General features: G+C 37.0%; 1 protein-coding gene across 1 annotated transcript in view; it reads left to right on the top strand.

Moving 5' to 3' along the window:
* Positions 1-9,032: 9,032 nt before the first annotated feature.
* The window catches only part of LOC115623821, a 61,813-nt gene continuing 49,599 nt past the window's right edge, over positions 9,033-21,246 (top strand). The window contains exons 1-6 of the mRNA XM_030518365.1: positions 9,033-9,111; positions 9,480-10,163; positions 16,984-17,181; positions 17,255-17,407; positions 17,466-17,654; positions 17,728-17,905. Of these exons, the coding sequence (XP_030374225.1) occupies positions 9,033-9,111; positions 9,480-10,163; positions 16,984-17,181; positions 17,255-17,407; positions 17,466-17,654; positions 17,728-17,905 (1,481 nt within the window). The remainder of the gene's footprint in view (positions 9,112-9,479; positions 10,164-16,983; positions 17,182-17,254; positions 17,408-17,465; positions 17,655-17,727; positions 17,906-21,246) is intronic.

Raw genomic sequence — 21,246 nt, 5'->3', positions numbered from 1 at the left:
TTTAATTTTCATTAAAACTAAATGTGTAAACTCTTGTTTTAGTTCTAATAAGGTCTATAGCCGCTTTGTTATTTTATTCACAGCATACATTTGTTAAGAGGAAGTAAAAAATATATACTTTCCTTTTAAATGCTTAGCTTCTTGCAATTATTTATCCCATCAAAACAGATAATTGAGAGCAATTTTATGCCAATTTTTCAGAGTTGTTGGTCGAAAGGAAGTCTACAAATTTTCATGCTCTACAAAGTCGAGAGACACGGCTGCCCAGAAGAGAGAGAGCCGGATAAGCACTCATCAGACCCCAATGGCCTAACGAAGTACCCGAGTCCCCAACAGTTGCAGTCTGAACGTCGATCGTGTCGCTTGTGTCTTCCGCTCGCCTTTAACGCTCACGTGAACAAAGTCTTGGGCAATACGCTAGCAGAATACTTAGCTACAAGATAAATATGTTGCGGGTCTAAAAATAAACACCCCAATAGTGTCGCAAAGGGGGACAGCTAAGGCGTGAGTGCAAAATGTAGGGTCGCCCCAATAGCGGTGTACAAAAAGTGAAAATGAAATTTAAAATAAAAAACAAAACAAAAATGGGGAAAGCAACAGAGAATTAAAGGAATAAGAGCATTGGCAATTTATTAGCCATATTCGTATGTGACGTAGAAAAGCGGAAATTACTCGAAGTGAAAGATTATTTATGTTCAGAAATGTGTGCAAAAAACAGAGGGAAAACGAAAAATGTTTATTTGTGTAAATTATCAAAAGTGACAAAAATACGACACTAGGAATTGGCCAAAGGCTTTTCTTGTCAAATTTATTTGCTCCGTTGCTCAATGTAGCTGCAGATCAAAGCGCCTTTCAATAATAAACAAATCAAGCACGCAACCATTAGGCCAATTGCTTAATCGAAACTGTGTAAATAAATAAAATATTCGTATTAAAAGAATGATGGAAAAAAAATCAAATCAAATCGCATTCATTTAAGTAACCATGACAGATATTTTGCTGGCCTGCATTATTGTTAATTGAGCATTTAAATTTCTATAGCACCGTTCATTTATCGAAGCAAAAACCGTTCGCCAGCAAGCGACCAATCGATGAAAGCCTTTTGATTCTGACACTTTTTATTAATTGATGCATAATTCTGGCCAATATTATGGAAATCATGGCAACAAAAAAAATGTAAAAACTTTCGCATTAACTGCTGCGAGAATGTGTGGAAATTATGTGGTTTTCCCTTACATTGTTACTATTGTCGTTGTTGTTGTAGTTGTAGTTGCTGGTGGCATTAATCATGCACATGTTTTCACTTAATTTTTATGATACTCATTAAAAGTGTCAGATAAATGAAGATTGCAAAAATTGTCGCAGTAAATTGAGGTGAAATCAAAAATATTGTAGTAACATCGCTGACGTATATGCTGAAAGCCAAAGGTGTGAGAAAATGTATTTTCACTTAAAAATGCACGCATCAATAATTCAATTAAATTGATATTAAGAAGAAGAGCACGTTGGAGCTACGTGAACCAGATTGTGTCAGATTTTGTTGCCGCAAAGTGTGATGAGAAAAGTGTACGTGCTTCGTTGTGTGATTTGTGAGCCTTCGTTTCTATCGTTTTTGCTAGCCTTTCTTAAATTGGATTACAGGCTGAAAGAAGTTTAAGGCATTCTTTAAAACTATTCTTCTTCTTATAATAAAATGAGCTATTATAGCTACTTGTAATATCAAAGAAATACTATCAAACAAGCAACTTTTAGAGTGCCATGTAGAGCGGGAGATGGAGAAAGACTGGGAAATCCATTGGACAAGTCGGTGTATTAGTACTGATATAATTTTCTCAGGCATTCTTTTATCTGGATGATCTCTCTTTAACTTCGTGGTCAGGTCAACACTTGTACAAGGTACAAAATAGTGTGATTAATAGGCGGTCTTAATCTTCCAATTCTCAAAAATGCATTTTTTTTGTCTTACTTTAATTTTATAAAAATGAATTTAATACATCAATTTCATTTATGAAGAGTTGAGTCATATAAATATTAATTTTACGGATCTCAGAGGAAATAGGTATACAAATATATCACTATTACTAAAGTAGCTAAAAGCATTTTCCCCTGATAATCAAATAAATATTGCTAGTGTCTTTTAATTCTTTGGATTTTTCCGTCCTAGAATAATGCTTTGATAACGAAAAATAAACACATACATTTCTACCTATAAAATATCAAACATTGATGTGACCTGTTAAGAGACTTCCGTTTCAACAATATAATTTTAGCACACAATCTCCATATAAAAGGTTCTAATAACAAGATATGGGTTATATTTTAAAGGCCACAATGAATGTAAAGAAGAGTGTAAAGTTAATGAAATTAGAAAATAACAACTACTATAGAAGCGTTTCAGTTGCATATGAGTATTATTTAGAGAAATTGAGTTGGGGAACGATATGTTTTGCAGTGCCGATAAAAATTACAATTTGAAATAGTCATAAGACCAATTTTCTCTATATATGTACATAAATAAATGAATTTTATTGAATAGAATTATACGTGCTGTGTTATTCACTGATACAAATAATTGTTAAATGTTCACAAAAGGGTTTACTTAGTTTATAGATTAACTTATTTTCCTCATAACACACGACGAACTGCAGAACCGCCTTGATGGAGATTTGAAGATTCTCTTAATAAGTGAGGCTTACTTGTGAATTGTATTATTATTGTACAGTACATTAAATTTATATAAGAAAAACACATATCCCCATGAGCGTACATTTATAAGTTCTATTCCCAAAAGATCACAAAATAATTTACATGCATCCCCATTTAAAAACATTTTCGCGTATATGCAGATACAAACAAATATTTGTTTTGCTTTGCCTCAAATGAGGCACATCAACATCCATCAACAATATGCACATTTGCATCACTTCATTGTGTGTGTGTGTGTATTTTGGGAAGCAGAAAACGTCATTTACGAGTACTCGTGAAGATCCCCATAAGTCTCCGATAACAGGGCGACACACAAATCCACTTCAAGCATAGAATTTAGCATTAAAATACTTGTCGGAGCAGAGCAGCAAACACTTTAAAAATAAGTGTTCACTTAATTTGCATGATAATGCGCCAGATCTGCTTGCAAGCAGCCACACCCCATCCCCCTCCCCACCAGCCCCCTCCTGGCAAATGCCCGCCCACTCCTTTGCATCGCTGCACTTTTGCGGTGCGGATCCCAAAAATAAACCGCATAATTTGAAATTATTTCTCGCGCATTTTCTAGCGGGTTTGTTGAACTTTTTTGTAGATTCGCATTGCGCCCCTAAACAATTTTATTTTTGCATTTGATTCTCTGTTATTTTCTTTTTGGTTGGCTAAAATTAGTTGGAAGCAATTTGTTGGTTTGTTGTTGTTGTCATTTTTGTTGTTGTTTGCATAAATTTCGATGTTTTGGGTTCAGTTTTGGGTGCAGAATTCGACTCCCCCCTCGGATGTCAAATGTGACAGCTTTCAATGCATTTGTTGGCGTCGTTGTCGTATTCTGTACTAATTATGCAAATTTTGGTGTCGTTCGCCCTTCCCGGGGGGACACTCGTCGTGGTTGTCATTGGGTGCTTGCTGGTTGCTGGTTTTTGCTGCTTTTGTGGTCTTTTTTTGGCGCCATTTACATAACAAATGGAAGTGAGTGAGTGAGTGTGATTTTTTGTTCAATATGATTTATGACCCACGCGTACGAGTACAACAAATAAATAGAAGTAGACAACACTTTTCGTTTTTCCTTACGAAAGTAAAATGTGACAATTGTTGGCATTCTCTTTGAATTTATTTCTCTACGGCTTTGGTTTTTTGGCATTGATTATTCATGAGTTCAGAGTGGAAGCGTCATAAAAATGCATTTTATTTAAATTCGGGTCGAAGTGTAGCATATTGTGACATATTGTGTGACGTCGCAAGCAACACACACACTCACATGCACACACACACACACACATTCATATTTGTTTTTACGCTGCTTGTTGCGCCTTTATATTGCATGCAAGTTTATGGTCGTTGCGTTTTTATGTTTTCCTCATAAAATTCCGTATTACGCATGAGCATCTTTAAAGTTGTTTACACGCCTAACAGCAATACGGAAGAAATGGCAGATATGGAAAACGCTTAGTAAAAAGTTCAGCCATTCAAAACATAACTCTTGATGTGGATATGGCTTTAAAACTTGGAAACAGTTGTCTAATAAACAGGCAAATAAATCGGGAATACACTGCTTACATAATATTATTGGAAATAAATTGTTTGCTCTCATAACATTTAATATTCTGCAATATAATCGATAGACAAGATTTGCTGTACATTTTCCTCAACGAAACCGTTGCATATTAATTTAATGGTTGTAAAAGCAAATCATGCTGATAGTATATTGCATGTTTATTTAGCTTATTTCTTATTCAATTCATTGGCAGTGCAAATGAAATGTGAATTAGTTTCTTAGTAGCATGCAACAAAAACAAACTGACAGTAGAAGGTAACTGTGTGCGGATTTGACTTCTTAGGCATGCCTGGTCTTACAGCCGATTTCGAATGAGTCGAGTATTGACAAATTAGCCATTGAAGTCCATTGTAGTAGCAAAGAAGCTGATGCTGCAATGCTTCACCACACGCATTAAGGATACTTTATTTGTTGAGCAACGCTTGCAACATTACTCCTTTGTGAATATTACTAAATAATAGCTATCCAGATGTGTGTGAGCTGACACCTCTCGTACGGATAATATATCGCTGTGACTACCTAGGGGGATTCCATTTAAAAAAAAATCTTAGTAGAAAATATATTATTATTATTTTTAAATAAAAGCTAGCTTAAAATGTAAGCTACTTAATTAAGATTGATTGATATCTTAATTTCTATTTCGAAAATGTTCTTCTTTTTCTTCGCGCATTGCATTCTTTGTTTTCTAAACGAAATTTTAAGACAACGGAGATGGGATATGAGTTGGCTGAGTAATTAGATCTTTGTCTGGAAAGGAATGATCGTGACGTGAGAATGAGGCCCACAGGTTTTTGTATAGTCGAATCGATAATGTTTTTATGTGTTATTGTAACATAGATCTGAGTCTTGTGATGTGGCTCAAGGCCGAATACTTTAGCTTGGCATTCTAATTTTCTGATTTGAATGTTGAGCATTTTTATAGTTACCAAGTAGATAAAAATCTATATCCTCATCTTTATCTAATTAAAATAATTGTTTCATTTATACCAAGCTAAGTATTTGCTTCTAAAATTATGTAAATATTTTCTATTGTATGTATTCTGGCTGGTAAATCGTTTAACTCCTTTGTTCATTTTGTATATTTAGCACAGAGTTTTGTTTTTAAATTTGAAATGGAATTTTAAAAATTTCCTGCCATCACCTTAAACACTTTTTTGTATATAAGGGACAAGTGTATGCTTTTCCACCATTATCTAATTGACTCGAAAGGCTCATTACAGATTGTACATTTCCACTTTGAGCGCGTATTTCCATTGAAAAGCCACATCCGTCGTCCATCAGTGTCGGCAGCGAGAAAAGCATTTCTCAAATTGTTTTGTCGCTGGCGAGTCACGACTGCAGAAAAATGCAGAGGAAATCACTTTGCTTAAATTCCAATTGCACTACGCAGAGTTCGCTGCGTTTCTTCCACTTTGCTTCTTTTTTTATGGCCGTTTATCCATTTCGTATTTTCTTATGCCAGCTGTCGGTCGCGCTGCCTCCTTTTATTTTTATATAATTTTATTTTATCATACACTATTTTTGTTTTATTCGCTCTGGTGACGACATTTTGTGGAGCGGCGATACAATAACGACATTCCGCGAATATTTTTCCACTTTGCCGCTTTTATTTTTATGCATTTGCTGTGTTTTTTTAAATGGTCAGATGGGCGAGGAAGCTGTGGACAGGGAAGGGGACAGGCACTGGGACGGGGACGGGGATCGGGAAAACACAAATTGTTTTGCGCATTTCATTTTGTGTATGTTTTGTTTAAATTTGCATTTAGTTTGTCTATGCCATGCACTCGTTTTATCCATTATTTATTGACTTTATTTTTACACCAAGCTATTAATGCTGTTGCACTTTCGGTTTTATTTTCATTTTAATTTTCATTTGATGCTCTAACGTTTTATGCTCGAATTTTATGGCCTCTAGCTATTGACTTAATTGTGTGTCAGAGACAATTTTCCTCCTCACTTAGCGAGCATGTTCAACAGCTGATTTCAAATTGTAGTGCAACAGCAGCTATATGACGAAAAAAGAAAATAACGACTCAACGCCCCATGATTTTCTATAGCAGTGCGCTCAATTCTATGAAGTTGTTGTCGTTAAAGCTATAAATATCAAAAGGGAAGTGGGAGGGCGGCATTGGAAATCTGTAGCAAATCTGTAAGAACAAAATGTTCGAATGTTGACTTTAATATACGCTTTATACAAAGGCACTTGGAAAACATTTCTGATTTTTTAAGAAAAGACTTAATATATGTACTTATAGAGCTAGGGGGTAGGGAATAGGTCTAACAGTGAAATCAGTTAATACACATAAAATACTTCTGTTTTACGATAATCTATGGTGCAAAATATCTTCAAATGTAAAAGTAACTTACTTTCCTTCGAAGCAAATATGTGATGTCATAAATATATTTAGATTTGGATAAATGATATTTATTTTTTACTTTAAACAAATCTCGTCTGCTGTTAGTTGTATTTAAATATTTTTAAAACATTGTCTTGGCAAAATTTGAAGATAGTTTTCGACTTGTGAATCGATAAATCGCCCCATTTCTGTTTGATCTGCCTGTTTTGGCTTATGAAGGTGTTACAATCAAGGGCGCAATGCCAATAGCACTACAATGGATAGAGTGTAGAGAAGGCAAACATTTGTCAATATTGACTTTATTAGCCGCATATACAAGCTCACAATCACAACCACACACACACACACACACACACACTGCAAAGTACAACCACTTAATTGTGTGTCAAATTTATGTTCGACCATTTCGATAGCCATTTTCACGGTTGCTTAAGTACTGGAAAAACTTGCCCGCCCACTGCTGGCTAACACCTAAAAAGGTCAATTTAATGTTGGCAAGCCATGTACCTTGACACTCATGTGCTGCACACACACACACACACTCACACACAAGCCCACACACACACACACACACTAATAGAGAAGTGTGTAATAAATAACAAAATCATTTAAGTGAATTTTATTTTGTTTGCCTTTTGGCACACATTTTTTTCGTTCGTTCTTTTTAGTTTCCTTTTGGTATTTGCTTTTCATACAGAAGGAAGGTTTTCTATTCGCTTGTATTTTTCTTAAATTTACTTGTTCTACGTATTTCATTTGTAATCGTTGTGTTGTTGTTGTGGGAAATGCTTTTAGTGCGCGTGAGCATTATGTTTATTTTGATATATACACACACACATACATACATATATTTTTATATGTACACATATACTGACAAACACACTTCGTCACACATTCTAAGTTGCCACACATGTGTCCCGCATGTTTTTTTTTATGCTCGTAAAAAAGTTTAAATGCCTTTTGGCTTTTGCGTATTTTTAGTTTTCATTTTCTCTATTTTTTGTCTCTTTATTTTTGCATTGCGTATTTTGTTTGCTCTTGCCGCTTCTATCATAAAATTAGCTTGCGCCACAGCTACTGTGCGTTGAGGAGAATGGGAAAAACTAATTGAATTTTCATTGGTATTTTTATGATTAATCGTCATGGGAGATTTTGTTGCTGCCGCTTTTGGTTTTGTTTATTTTGAACCAAATGAGAAGAAACTGGCACTAAAATTTCAAAGCAGCTGCCATGGAAAACTCATTTGGCATACGAGTACATGCTGGGAAAGAGGGGGAGGGGGCGGCCATGAATGACGGCCGTTTGTTCTGCTGCGCTTTTCATACGGACAACAACAAAGTCGCTTTTATGGCATGTTCTTACGCTCTATTAGAGCGTCATTCACTTGAGAATGTTTCTAATTGAGTGTGCGGTCGGTAGTTCATCAAATGTCCGCATTTTGACAATGATGATGAAAGCGAGGGTTTATCAATATATGTATGGTATGTACGTTGTGTATGCTGTCTATAAATATATTTATGTCTTGCGGGCATAATTGACTTCTTCAAGTAGGCAGGAATATTGGCTGAGCATTCTATTGATGTGTTTATTATGTGATGGCAGCCATGCTGTTACATATGTTTGCCACATAAAAATTCAAATTGAAGTTGAAAATAATATGCAAACGAATGATTGATAGGTTAGTCTATATGCATCGAGCGTGCCATTAAAAAAAAAAACCGAAAATTACTCAGATTCGGTTTTATTTCAATTCAATATCGATTTCCTAATAGCGGTATCAATTTGATTGGATTACAAAAATGTCTAAGAACATTATTCTATGATGTTTAGATCATTTTCATAACTTGAAACATAGAAGATTAGAAAACAGTACCTAAAAAGTTACAGCTGATTTCAGGGCGTGAGATAGGGACTTCCTTGATGGTTCCCAGATTCTTTGATTAAGCCATTCTGATTGAAACTTAGCAGAGTGTAGTTTTGGATTTTCTGCGCTTTCGCTCCCTGACAAGTTGGTAGAAGTGTTTGATAAATAACTTATTGCTTGTTGCTTATTTCAAGTCAAAGTTTAATTGCAGTATAGTGCACTGAATTTAAAAAACAACCTAGTGCACCACAAAAGCACGAACCAATAAATGTAAGCGGTACTGGGAGTCGTAAATTCTACTATTCAATATAAACACAATACCTTAATATTTTCTATGGCCAACAAAGGCAGACATTCCAAAAATGCGCATAGAAAAACACATAGATATCAGAATGAACATCACGGGAAATGTCCGGAATAAAAGAATGCTGCATTCAATTCATTTTAGGGGCTTTAGTATTTCATTTAATTTGTTTTTGTCTTTTGTCTCTCCCCCCCCCCCCCCCCATTTTGGGTCCAACGATAAAGTGAATGAAAGTACGCATTGTAGCAAATGGAATGCAATCGTGCTCCGGAGCCGGAAGAACGCGGGCAACATAAGCCTGGACAAAGCGACATGCTAAACATTTCAAGTAAATAAAGTAAGAAACTATTCAATACAGACAAAAGCAAGGCCAGGCACAGGCACAGGCACAGGAACAGGCCGAAGCTGAGGAAAAAGTGTTTGTGCAGTGCAACAAAGTGCAAAAAATGTGAGCGATTTGGGCGAAATAAAGAACAGAACTAAAACACAATTAACAACAAAAGTAAGCAAGACAAAGCAATGTGAGAAGTTGCAAGGAGAAGCTGTGCAGCGAGAAGAAAGCACACGACCAAATTAAAATTGAAAATAACAAGAAAATACGCAGCGAACGAAGAACAAAAGCAACAGCTAAGGAATAGGAAAGGAAAAGCGCCATGAAATTTCGTTTGGAAGCATTTTGGTTATTTCTGTTGACAGTTGTTGGCGTCGTGGAGCTGCCGGGCAATCACAAGCAATTAGGCGCTGATTGTTGCCGGGGGCGCTCGTTGCTGAGGGGCGTGGCAGGCGGCGCCATTGCCATCACAGCTGCAACAACAACAGTAGAAGCAGTAGAAGAAGCGACAGCAGTGCCACCAAAATCAATCGCTGAGACACACAAAGGAAATGAGCTGGAAAATGCAACGAAATTGCGTGAGACCACAAAGCAAGAGAATGCTTTTATTGGGGACATCACAATAGCAACAACACCAATAAATATAGCAGCAACAACAAGTTTGCCGGATGCAACTAGCCTGGCAAGCAACTCCATAGTCCATCAACTATTTAAGCAGGCCAAGCCACGCGAACAGCCCGAAAAATTTGAATTGAACCTCAGGCAAAAATTGGCTCTTCTGCTGGCCAGTGAAGAGGAGCCACCGGAGGCGGAGACCATCCACAGTAATACCGATAAAGAGTCCAGCACATCCACCACCCATCATCCCGAGCGTCGACATGCAGTGCCGGACAAGCTGCAGTACACCAAGGAGATACAAATCAAACAGGGTCGTCTTATGGGCATCACCAGACGCTTCCAGTTGACAACAGGACTACGCGATGTGGATCAGTATCTAGGCCTGCCCTATGCAGAATCTCCCATTGGCAGTCGTCGCTTTATGCCACCGGGTGAGTACAAAAAGTACAGAGCAGGCTGCTTAAGGGCATATCTGCTTTACCTGTGGTTTTCCCAGTAATTTTATTTTTTTAGTTTAATACATAATTGATAAATGATCATCAAGTTAGCTTTTCAAGATTTTTGAATTACAATAGAAATTTTTCCTTAAATATATAGTATGTTTCGCGACATATTTGGTGGACATGTGTGCATCCATAGAAAGTTTAAACTAAAATTCAATTTATTTTAAACTGTACATTATACTTAAAGAATCAGCTAATTTATATTTATAGATGGTTTCAATTCGTTTCTTTTTAAAATATAACAGAAAATTTAACAAATTTGGTTTGAACATAGCTTTGAATAAATTTGCATAAATACCATAAAAAGAACAATTGCTTTTGTATTGCCCGTGACTGAAGAAACCGTGGAACTCCAGAAATATTTGTGAAATTCGAAAAATTCGGGGAAAATTCAGGCCAGTCAGTCGAACATATTTGTTTCTTTCCTATAACCTTATTTCAGAGAAACGCATGTATTTTTAATTCATTTAGTCAAAATATGTTCCTTCTTATCTGGCTTAATTACATTTCATATTTCGCAAAAGAGTGTTTGAACTTTCTTATGCAGCTGCAGAGTATTGTTTTATTTATCTGTACTAGAATTTTCCATTACATTTCACTTAAGCAGTGCTAACTGTGCGTGTCCGGCAGGACTTTACTACCGCAAATATGGTGTCAAATTGCCACTTACTGCACTTTAGTGTTACCAGCAGTGCCCAACATGAGATTGGCCACACATGCTGGACCAACTCACATGTGCATATTCATAGATATGGTCCTTTTGTCTGCTGCAGGCAGTCCATATTAAGCTTGCAATTCGAGCAATTATCGTTCGGCTTGTTTTTGCACAGCCAGGCCATTAGGCTTTCAAAACTTGACACATAAACCTGAACAGACCACAAAACGATTGCGGCTGCCACGCGCCCAAAAGTATGCAATGGACACACAGATCACGCTGCTATGTACACCACTTGCCATAAGTATGTTGACAAGTTATAGGAAAAACGGCCAGCATTTATCTTTTAACATTAACAAATGCATTTCCTTTCGAGCTAAAATCTTACCTGGAGAAATAAACACAAAATTATAACAAAAAGTGAATGTGAGAGGTGGAATATCAGTTAATGTCCAAATTTGTTGCACGTTTGCATTTCAAAAATGATCGAGACCGATAAACATAGCTGATGAAAAAAATAGATATCAATTAGTCTTTATGAGCGTTTCAAGTTTTATTATCAATTGTCGAGGCTAATAGGAAAACCATAAAATAGTATACAAAAATATGACTCTATCAAATGAAATCAACTTGACAACACCCAATTAAATAAAACAAGAATACATATTTAATATATGTATATGTATATACGAGTATATGCTGCAGGCCTAGAAAGCCATTGCTAACATAATCGCTTCTGCTAGTTTTCAGATTTTTGTTATAAGCTAGCATTATATAAATAAATAAAATAAATTTACGAGTACATAGATATACTACGTGTATACGTTCAATTGACGTGTTTGATTTCAAAATAATTTTATTAGCGATATCAGCTGAAAGATTAGAATTTTTAATTCAATCTGAAAGATAGTAACATAATTGTTTATGTAAATTTAAAAACGTTTGCACTTCTAAAACGTTAAACAAAAATTAAAATTAATAAAAATGCACGATAACATTCAAAATAGTAGTTTTAACAATTGCATAGAATAAATTTCAAACTAACCTTGAATTCATTTTAAACACCTCTAGTGGACAGAATTTGTCATAATACTTTTGTCGAGCCAATGAGTGGTGTCTGTTGTGTGCCCAGCTTATGCAGTTATTATGTTTTAGTCGTACTTGTAGTTCAGTCTTTTAAATATGTGGAGATGGAGGAGTGGGGATCTGCATAAAGCTATTGCCACATTTGTGTTGCACAACACGCAACAAGCACCTTTTCTACAGATATGCATAATTGAGAATATTAGCATACATGTGTACAGAGTGCTGTTAGTGTAAGCTTAGTTAACGAATCGTTCAATTGGTTATTAGTTGCTCAGCCCCCCCCTGCACACACAAAATGGGTGCTGAATTGTGGCACTGGAATTGCTGAAGCCACTCGAGCTTCCTTCTGCTGATAGCCTCCATTCCATTCTTGTTTACGCTCACGCATTGGCAAATGCTTGCAAAATGCTCGTATCTGCACACAAAGCGCAACCAACAATGTGATTGCGTGTATGTGCATTGCTGCAAGGACAATAAATTATGACGCATGTCGCTTCCTCTGCCATTTGCTATGGCAACAGTTATGGCTGTCTTTGTTGTTGTTGTTGTCGTTGTTGCTGTTGTGCTTGCCGTTGGCGTCCGACGGTCGGCGAAAGTGTTTGTCACGATTTCTGTGCGCGATGGCAGCGTTACGAGTCTGGTTCCGTTTATTGAGCACTTGAGTGGCACGCACGCAATCCGAAGCAGCACAGCGGCAGCGCGCTGAACTCTCGAATGCGTGCGAAGGCGGTAGTGGCGACAACAACAATAACAAAAGCAACAGTTGCAAAGACTAAACGGGTGTTGTAACATTGTTGCAATGCACATGTAGAGACAAGTGCGACGCCATATTTGTCAGCGGAAGTTGTTTGCTGTGGCAAACATGGCAACGCAGACTCGCTCCTATAGGACATATGTATATAGTATAGTATGTGTAGCGTACACATACAAGTATATACAAACAGATATAAGTAGACACACGTCCTCATATGAACAGTTGAACTTCTCAGGCACCTCTCTTAAAACACTAAAGTCTTGAGTTCTAAGCGGCATAATGTTCTCTGAATTAAAAACAATTGTAATGTTTCATTGGTAGTACTTTTTTCATCGGGGAAAATAAAGTTCCTAATTTGTTTCTTAATTTCATGAACATAGTAAAAAAATGAAGAATCCTCTCATAAATGATAGTACTACTTGATTATTGTCTATATTAGTACAGTTCTTAAAGAAAATTTAATTCAAATATTTGAGTATGCTTTTGTATTCGAAACTTTAGGAGGAATTTAGAACCAAAGCCATGTTTTCTGCTGTTTTTATTGAATATCAGTAAACATTTTAATAAGTATAGAAAATTAGGTATTTATAATGATATTAATTATTTTTTAAGCAATTGTCCACAGCATTATAAATAGAATTTAGCACTTATTTAAAATTTATTTCAAAAACTCAAACCTTTGACATTTTCTTGTTAGAGAGTACGTTTTAAAAGGTAGACAATTAAAAAAAACTTCGGAATATAAAATATCCGATTTTCAAAATAAATAAGAATTTAAACATAGGTGTTTTGATAATAAGAAATGCTTTGCAGATTTTACTAAACCTAATTAAATTCAATTCAAAAAGCGTACTTTAATATCAGTCCACGCTTCATCTTTTTAAAAATAAAATGCAACTATTTTCCAAGCTATTAGATATTGTTCAAAATATTTGACTTTTCAAACTCCTTGTCGTAGGGCTTTGAAGCAAATTGAGTTTTGAGAAGTTCATTTGAAGACGTTCATGCAGTACCCTTTTGAATTATATATGTTTGACTGTACCAACAATATTGGTATGTATGTATGTATATTTATGTTGTACTTATATATACATATGTATGTGGGTGTGTGTACACACATTTGATTCAGCTGTCGCTGCAACAGCGCGTGGAATTGCCAGGCAAATAGAAGCCAATGCAAATACGTATACGTAATGTGTGTTGGGGACATGTAGAGCAACGTTTGTTTGTACAAGGCAATCAGAAGTGCTCACAAACATACACATACATAGCCACACACACACACACGCACACACATACGATACAAGTTTTGGAAAACACGTCTAAAATTGTTTTGTGTATTGCGCGCTCTTCGCGCGTTTTGTTCGACTTTTGCGTTTGTCTTTGGCCATTTTGCCAAGCGTGCAGCTTTCATTTTATTTATTTACTGGCAGCTTCTCGTAGCTCCTGTTGCTGCTGCTGCGGCTGCTTGAAAATTTATTAATAACAAAATGCAAATAGCACAGAGTGTGCGAAAACTCGCGCATATGACGTGCCTGAGCGAAGACACCACCCTGGCCATGTTGCTGCCTCCTCCTGCACATGTCCTTGTCCTTCTAGTTGGCACTGTTATTGGCCTGTTCGCTATATTGAATGCATGTGGGTGTCAGTTTTGCCGCTTTTATGGTGCCAATAACGCAAGTCATTCGTGGCAAGATCTGAAATTTATGTTCAAGGAAGTGCAAAGGTCGCATAGTTCTGGGCGTTGATAACGAACAAAAATGAATTGGTGGCATGTGGATTTCCGTTGCTTTAATTTGCCAAATGCTGCTTCATCTTATTGCCAATTTGAATTAGTTGGGCTATAGCATAGCAGATAGAAGCAGATGAAGAAGACTTAGAAGATAAAGCAACAGAATTTGGTCAGCGTCCACATTAGTGAAATAATTAAATTGAAAATAGTTCCCATTCACAATTCAGAAATTGGAAATTTGTCAATGTATGCGTTATGCAAAAGTCTATTCATTTGTCCATAGTTAGGAGTGCGAGCCATTTCCTTATTTGCAGCACATAATCAACATTTGCATACCAATCAAAATCCCTGGCATTAGCCCAACACTTCAATGCCAGACAAATATTGTCACTGAATAGCCGCAAAACAAGCAAACGGCAGCAAATGTGGTGTTAAAATGTGTAAGCAATTTGAAAGCCAAACCGAATGCGTTGTGCAAACAAACTTACAATAGAGTCTCAATATGAAGACAGTCGCATATGCGTTTGTTCTAATCAAAGATGTGAAGTCTCTGGGTAATGGGTGTTCTGTTTTTCCAGATTGTGAACCATTAGTTCCCTTCTAAGAAGCTGCTAATATTTTACTTATTTAGGTTTTTTAATTACAGCTGCTTCTGCTAGTTTTCTTAGCAACTATAGAATGACTATCTACATACTCCATGGTCTGGTTGTTAGCCGCATAGTTAGAAATTTGCTGAGAGCAAAAGCAAAGCCTTCTTTTTATATTGAAATTTTGAGAAAAGAAGATTAATAAATCATTTTCTCTCATTGCCAAAACTGATGTCAAACAAAACAGTTAATATATCAAACATCTTTCAGCTGACATTTAGATACAGTTATGTTTATTTGGCTTCATTCGAAGCAAGTCACTTGAACAATTTTTCCACTTGAATATATTACAATTAATAATAAGTTAACAAATATTAAGAGTTGTAAGAAGATAATGATAATTTCAATTAAATTGAATTATCAAACTTACCAAACAACAAACTAATAAGGTATTCTAAAAAGTGAAATAAGCTCAGAAATCACCTCCACCATTTTATCGTAAGCTTCATAGACAACAAGGCAGCTCCCAAATGTTTTAAAATACAATACTTCCTGAGAGTTTTCGTTAGCGAAGATGTACCGTGTGTTTACATATATATATGCTTAGATCTGTGCATTGGACACCATAACAACCTCGGTTGCATCAACCGCACATATGCAACAATGCGTCGCCCATGCACCACAACTAACTTGACCAAGTCGTGGCTAGCATTTCACTACGATTTGCAATATACGGTTTGACGTTAACGGAAACAGAAGCAGAACAGAAACCGCATTCGAGCTTGGTTACAACGACGACGACGACGACAACGACAACGACGAGTAGAGTGTCCTTTGCTGCCACCAAACACATACAAGTACTCACATCCACACATAAGCACAAGCACAACCACACTCACACATACATGCACAATCATGTGTGGGCTGCTTGTTTACGGCACATCTAAGAGCCATTGACCGTGTTACATAAATACGAAATTGACTTTTTGGCCACACACGATGTGCAGGAAACGAGGAAACTGGAAATGAAAACGAAAACGAAAAATTACATTCTTGGCAATATGCAACGATAACTGATGCCTTTTAGAGCCACTTAGCATCTCGCACCGTGTGTCAAAAATAATGAAAAATATACATTTTACAATTTCAATACGAAACAATTTTCGAAACGCATTTTTGAAAAAGGAGTTTACCATCACGGGCGAACATTAATTCACACATTCACGTAGAACTATTTATTTAAAAGAAAACTCTAAGCTAATTTGTTTGTTTAAATTGTTTAAATCAACTTTTCTCGTTCATAGAAAGAAAAACAAAATCTCTTTTTAAAATTATATATAGCTTCTGATTAAAACATCAAAGCTCTAGCATTTCTTTTTATTTAATTAAATAGTTTTTATTTAATGTAATTTATTTTGTTGTTTGTTGTAATTAGACAAGTAGAAATATTATTTTAGCAATTCAAATGACTAATGTGATAGCATTATAGTATTTATTTATAGAGCTAGTCAACTAAAATAAAAAGAAACAAATTTAAGCAAAAAATATTTAATTGATCTCTAAACTATGATATAGTTAGACCTTAATCATTGCTTTGCTATTTTAAAGCCGCTTACAGTCTTACTGTGTTTTCTATTTACTTTGAATTTTCAAATTTAAATTTGTTCGCACAATATGATATTCATATTTTCAAAACGTGGCTCATTTTATGTTATAAAAAAAGATTTTCAAATACATTTGCCAAGTCTCTGAATGAGCTTTATCAGGTGGGCCTCCATAATTTTCATTAGTGTTTGACCCACTGTACGAATATTATGGCATCGATTTCCTGTGCCACCTGGGAAGTTGGTTGCATGGCCCATAGCCCATCTAACTGCATTGTCGCTCTGTTCTCAATTTTCTTTTTTGGATTTTTGTTCTGTTCTTTTTTTCAGGTGCTCCATTGCCGTGGCAAGGTTTGAAGATAGCGCGCCATTTACCGCCCGTGTGTCCACAAAAACTGCCGGACATATCGTCGCAGAGCAGTGTGAATATGTCGCGTGGACGTTACAGGCACTTGACACGCCTGATGCCCTATTTGAAAACGGAAAACGAGGATTGTTTGTATTTGAATCTGTATGTGCCGCACGAGGGTGAGTGAGTTAATGGCTGATGTTTATCGCCTTCCATATGCCAACGGTAGTAACGCAATTTTCGCGCTTTCAGAGCTCCTGGCAACGCCCAGGCTGCATCCAGTGCTGGTGTATTTGCACGGCGAGTCCTTTGAGTGGAACAGCGGCAATGCGTACGATGGTTCCGTGCTCGCCAGCTATGGCCAAGTCATTGTTGTCACTGTCAACTATCGACTGGGGGTTTTGGGTAAGTTGTGACAAGCATTTGGACTGGAAAGTTGACTAATTAAGCTGATACCCGGCAGGCTTTATGCGGCCCAGCATCGATGAGCACAATATTGCCAACTATGCGCTCCTCGATCAAATTGCCGCCCTCCACTGGATCAAGGAGAACATTGGGTCATTTGGCGGCGACAATTCACGCGTCACCTTGATGGGCCACAGCACAGGGGCCGCGTGCGTTAATTATCTGATGGTATCGCCAGTCGCTTCAGGTAGGGCTAATTGCATTATTTATAGCCATATTAAGAGCGAGCTCAACAATTGTTGTCACATACTCGTATGTAGGTCTCTTTCATCGCGCCATACTCATGTCGGGCTCGGCCATGTCCGACTGGGCGGCCAGCAATCGGACGCTCGAATTGACAATGCAAATAGCTCACTCACTCGATTGTCCCCTGGGCGGTAATGGGGCTGCTGGAGACGATGATGATGATGCATTGCTCGAATGCCTGCGCCAGCGTCGGTGAGTCAACTTATTCAATTATTCATGTGGAAGTGCGTATCGAGGCCGTGTTCAAGTGCTGCGAAAGAGTACTTGAAAATTAAAGAGCATCTGATTAAGGAAACGAAACTGTATAGGCTGTGACTGTAGAATAATTTATCAATTCGAAGATATTCTAGTTTTTTGTATGTGATGTGTTGTATTTCCTAATAATGCCACAATCCTATTTCAGGAAAAGTTCTACCTGGCATCCCTTTATACAACAGAGTAGTATTTTTAAATGCCATCCAATTTGAAACCAAATATAGTATTTGTTTTGAGTATTTCAATGCAATTAAATCAAAGGAAAAGCATCCATTTAAGTCATTTCTATTCCTGTTTTCATCACTTCATGAAGTTGATTAGAAAGTGAAATGAGCGTCGCATAAACACATTAGGTATCGGCTCCAATTTGTGTGGACATTCTGACCATTATAATGCGTGTTAATGCTTTTAGTGCCCTGCATTTGTGGTCTTGCCTGCACATGGACCATAAACGCTGGCGATTTTGTGGTCGTGAATGCGCAAACTTAATTTGGGTTCGCATCTTTGCAGCTCGTGAGCTGCGGTTTGTTTGTCCTCTGGCCGCTGTGCGTCCTATAGGACTTCGTTCTGGGACGCTGATTCATTTAGTGGGTTGCTCTTTGTGCGCTGCTGCTTAATGATTCGGTAAATTTACGAGTTTGTTATGCCGCGCCAATGACGCATAAATGCCTTACCACGCGCCCGACGCCCTCACCACATCAGTTCGCGCTTTCGCACTCATTTAGCAACCATAACTAATCGCGCTTGCATATATCCTTGTTGGTCGTTTGTCGGCTGCCTCCGTCTTCTCTGCCTATTTATGTGTAAAGTGCGCTGCGTATTTGCATCTAGATTAGCTGTAATCTCTTGTGTCCATTTTTGGATGGGATATTGACAGTCTGATGGGCAGGGAGTCGGGTGGTTTGGCACGCGTATAATAACGTGAAAACTTTGGGCCTCGGTAATTTGTAAAACACCCGCCATGTTAATTGCTTTTCAATTAATCACTTTTTGACTGCCTCACTTTAGGAGCTACATATACAAACTTAATTGACTGCCATTAGACGAGTTTTTGTCCAACGACGACTATTTAGTATTCAGTTGCTGAAGCAACAGCAAACACAAACAAAAGCATTGGCATAACAATGGCATTAAATTCAAATCATCAAATGCTACAAAGATAGCGACATAAGCTCTTCTTAGTCAATTAAAATGAATAATATGACTAAAATATATCATATGCATTTCAGCAGTCTCCTAAAGTGTGCTTTTAGTAACAATACAGCTTTGTTGTGGAAGTTATTCGTATATACATTTGAGATTAAATGAAGCTCAGTAACAGTTGATAGTTGATCACAGTTTTAAAAATATACTAATATTTGTAGTTAATAAATTAAGAAAGTTTTGGATAATTTTGTTGGCATAGAAACTATCGTGAGTTAGTTAATTAATAAAAAAAACACGTTTATCACGTTGCATCAGAAAATAAGGAAGGTATTATATATTTAATCTCATAATCAGCTATTTAATGTTTCAACTAGTTATAACGAATGAGAGTAGTTTAAAACTAAAAATATATTTTAAGAATATATTCTGCTGAAAACTAACTAACGTTTACATGTGTACATTTTTTCAAATATTTACAGACGATGTTTAGGTATGTTCTACTTACATAGCTGACTTGTTATCCTTTTCCGGTCAGTTACAACTTCATTTTTCACTCGCTACGTGTCCTGTCTAATCTAGTTCCTAATTCGCCTTTGCATTAGTATTCCAATCGCAGTCCGCATTGTGTGTGGCTCCCTTTATTATTTGCTCGCGATTGCAACAAAAGCCCCTTCGCCCACTCCACTAAATGCACTGCACATTGCCTCGAGTAACTGCCACTTCGGTTAGGGTGTGCATTTTCAGACTTATGTAAAATATATTACAACAAAAAACATTGCAGCCCCTAGGGAGCGGGGGGGAGGGGGAATAACAAACACGCGCAAAAAGCGTTGTGCCTTACATTACATGGCAATTGTAATGCGTTCGTTAGTCTGTTATTTTACTATGTGCGAATGTGTGTGGTGTGAGTGTGTGTGTGTGTGCGTGTGTGCGTGTTTGCGTGCCTGCGGCAAGTTCATTTGTATGCTTTTCACAGCTGAAAATGGCACAAAAGAAAACTAAAAAACAATTTGCATACAGAATGAAATAAAAGCGCATAAAACTAAATAAGTATGTAAAACTAAATCAACAACAGCAAAATAATAGTAATTATGTTAATTATGCAAAGCACACACTAAAACACATCCTCACACACTCACACACACACGCACACACACACACTTTCCCACACTCATGCAGTATGTCTGCCCAACAAAATGGCGACATTGTGCAACAGTGTGTGAAGTGTCAATGTGTGGGTGTGTCTCTTCATGTCTCAGTACTTAAAAACTTTATTTTTCGCATGGCGCTGCCAACAAATTGACACAGAGGAAGTTGTGTAAACGGATGCCATGTTGCATGCCCCCTCCCCCCTCTCTCAGCTGTTGTTGAAACTGGCATTTCGTGCGCAATGAGGGGGAAGCAAAAATGTGTTAATGAATGAGCAGCGAGCGACAAGAGCAGGAGCAGAAAATGCATGCCATTTAACTCCAACGAGCCGCAAGTCCTCCAAAGCACAACAATAAATATGTAAAAACTTTGTTGAGATTTGTTGAAAACATATCAAACAAATATGGTTAGTAGCATGATTACCTACTGAAGAATTGGGAGTTGCGTAAATAGGAAATAAAATAGCTTCATAAGTATGCTTGATTCTCCTTATACGTAGTTGACAAATCGAATATTTCGCCTTTTTCACTAAAAACATGTTAATTATTTGTTCTCATTGCTTGGTTTTATTCTGTAATTTGAGGCTCGAAAATTAGCTGAATTTTCTCTGTTATAGATGATTTTATCTAGTATATCTATGTATATGGCTGTAGCTTTTATTTGGTTAAAAGAGAGAGAAAGCGAATGCAACTGAAATAATTTCGTAGAAAATATACTGCAGATCAATTTTCATTTCCAATTTAATTAAGGGAATGCATTGTTCCTAACTTAATTTTCGTACTGCTATATAGGTCGCTTGTTGGTCAGAGTGTTAAGGAGGCGGATGTGAATGCTCAAATGAATGACTAACTAGCAGTGGCAAGTTGAGTTCTGAGCCGAGCTGAGTGCACGTCGCAGGCAGCTGTGTGTGAGTGTTAAATGAATGCAATGAATTATGTATGAATTACTGTGTAAATGTGCTCAACGTTTTGCCCGCAAACAGG

The sequence above is a fragment of the Scaptodrosophila lebanonensis genome, unplaced genomic scaffold (genome assembly GCF_003285725.1).
Source record: "Scaptodrosophila lebanonensis strain 11010-0011.00,11010-0021.00 unplaced genomic scaffold, SlebRS2 tig00000053-arrow-pilon, whole genome shotgun sequence".
NCBI lineage: Eukaryota > Metazoa > Arthropoda > Insecta > Diptera > Drosophilidae > Scaptodrosophila > Scaptodrosophila lebanonensis.
This window is presented reverse-complemented; position numbering and strand designations above follow the sequence as displayed.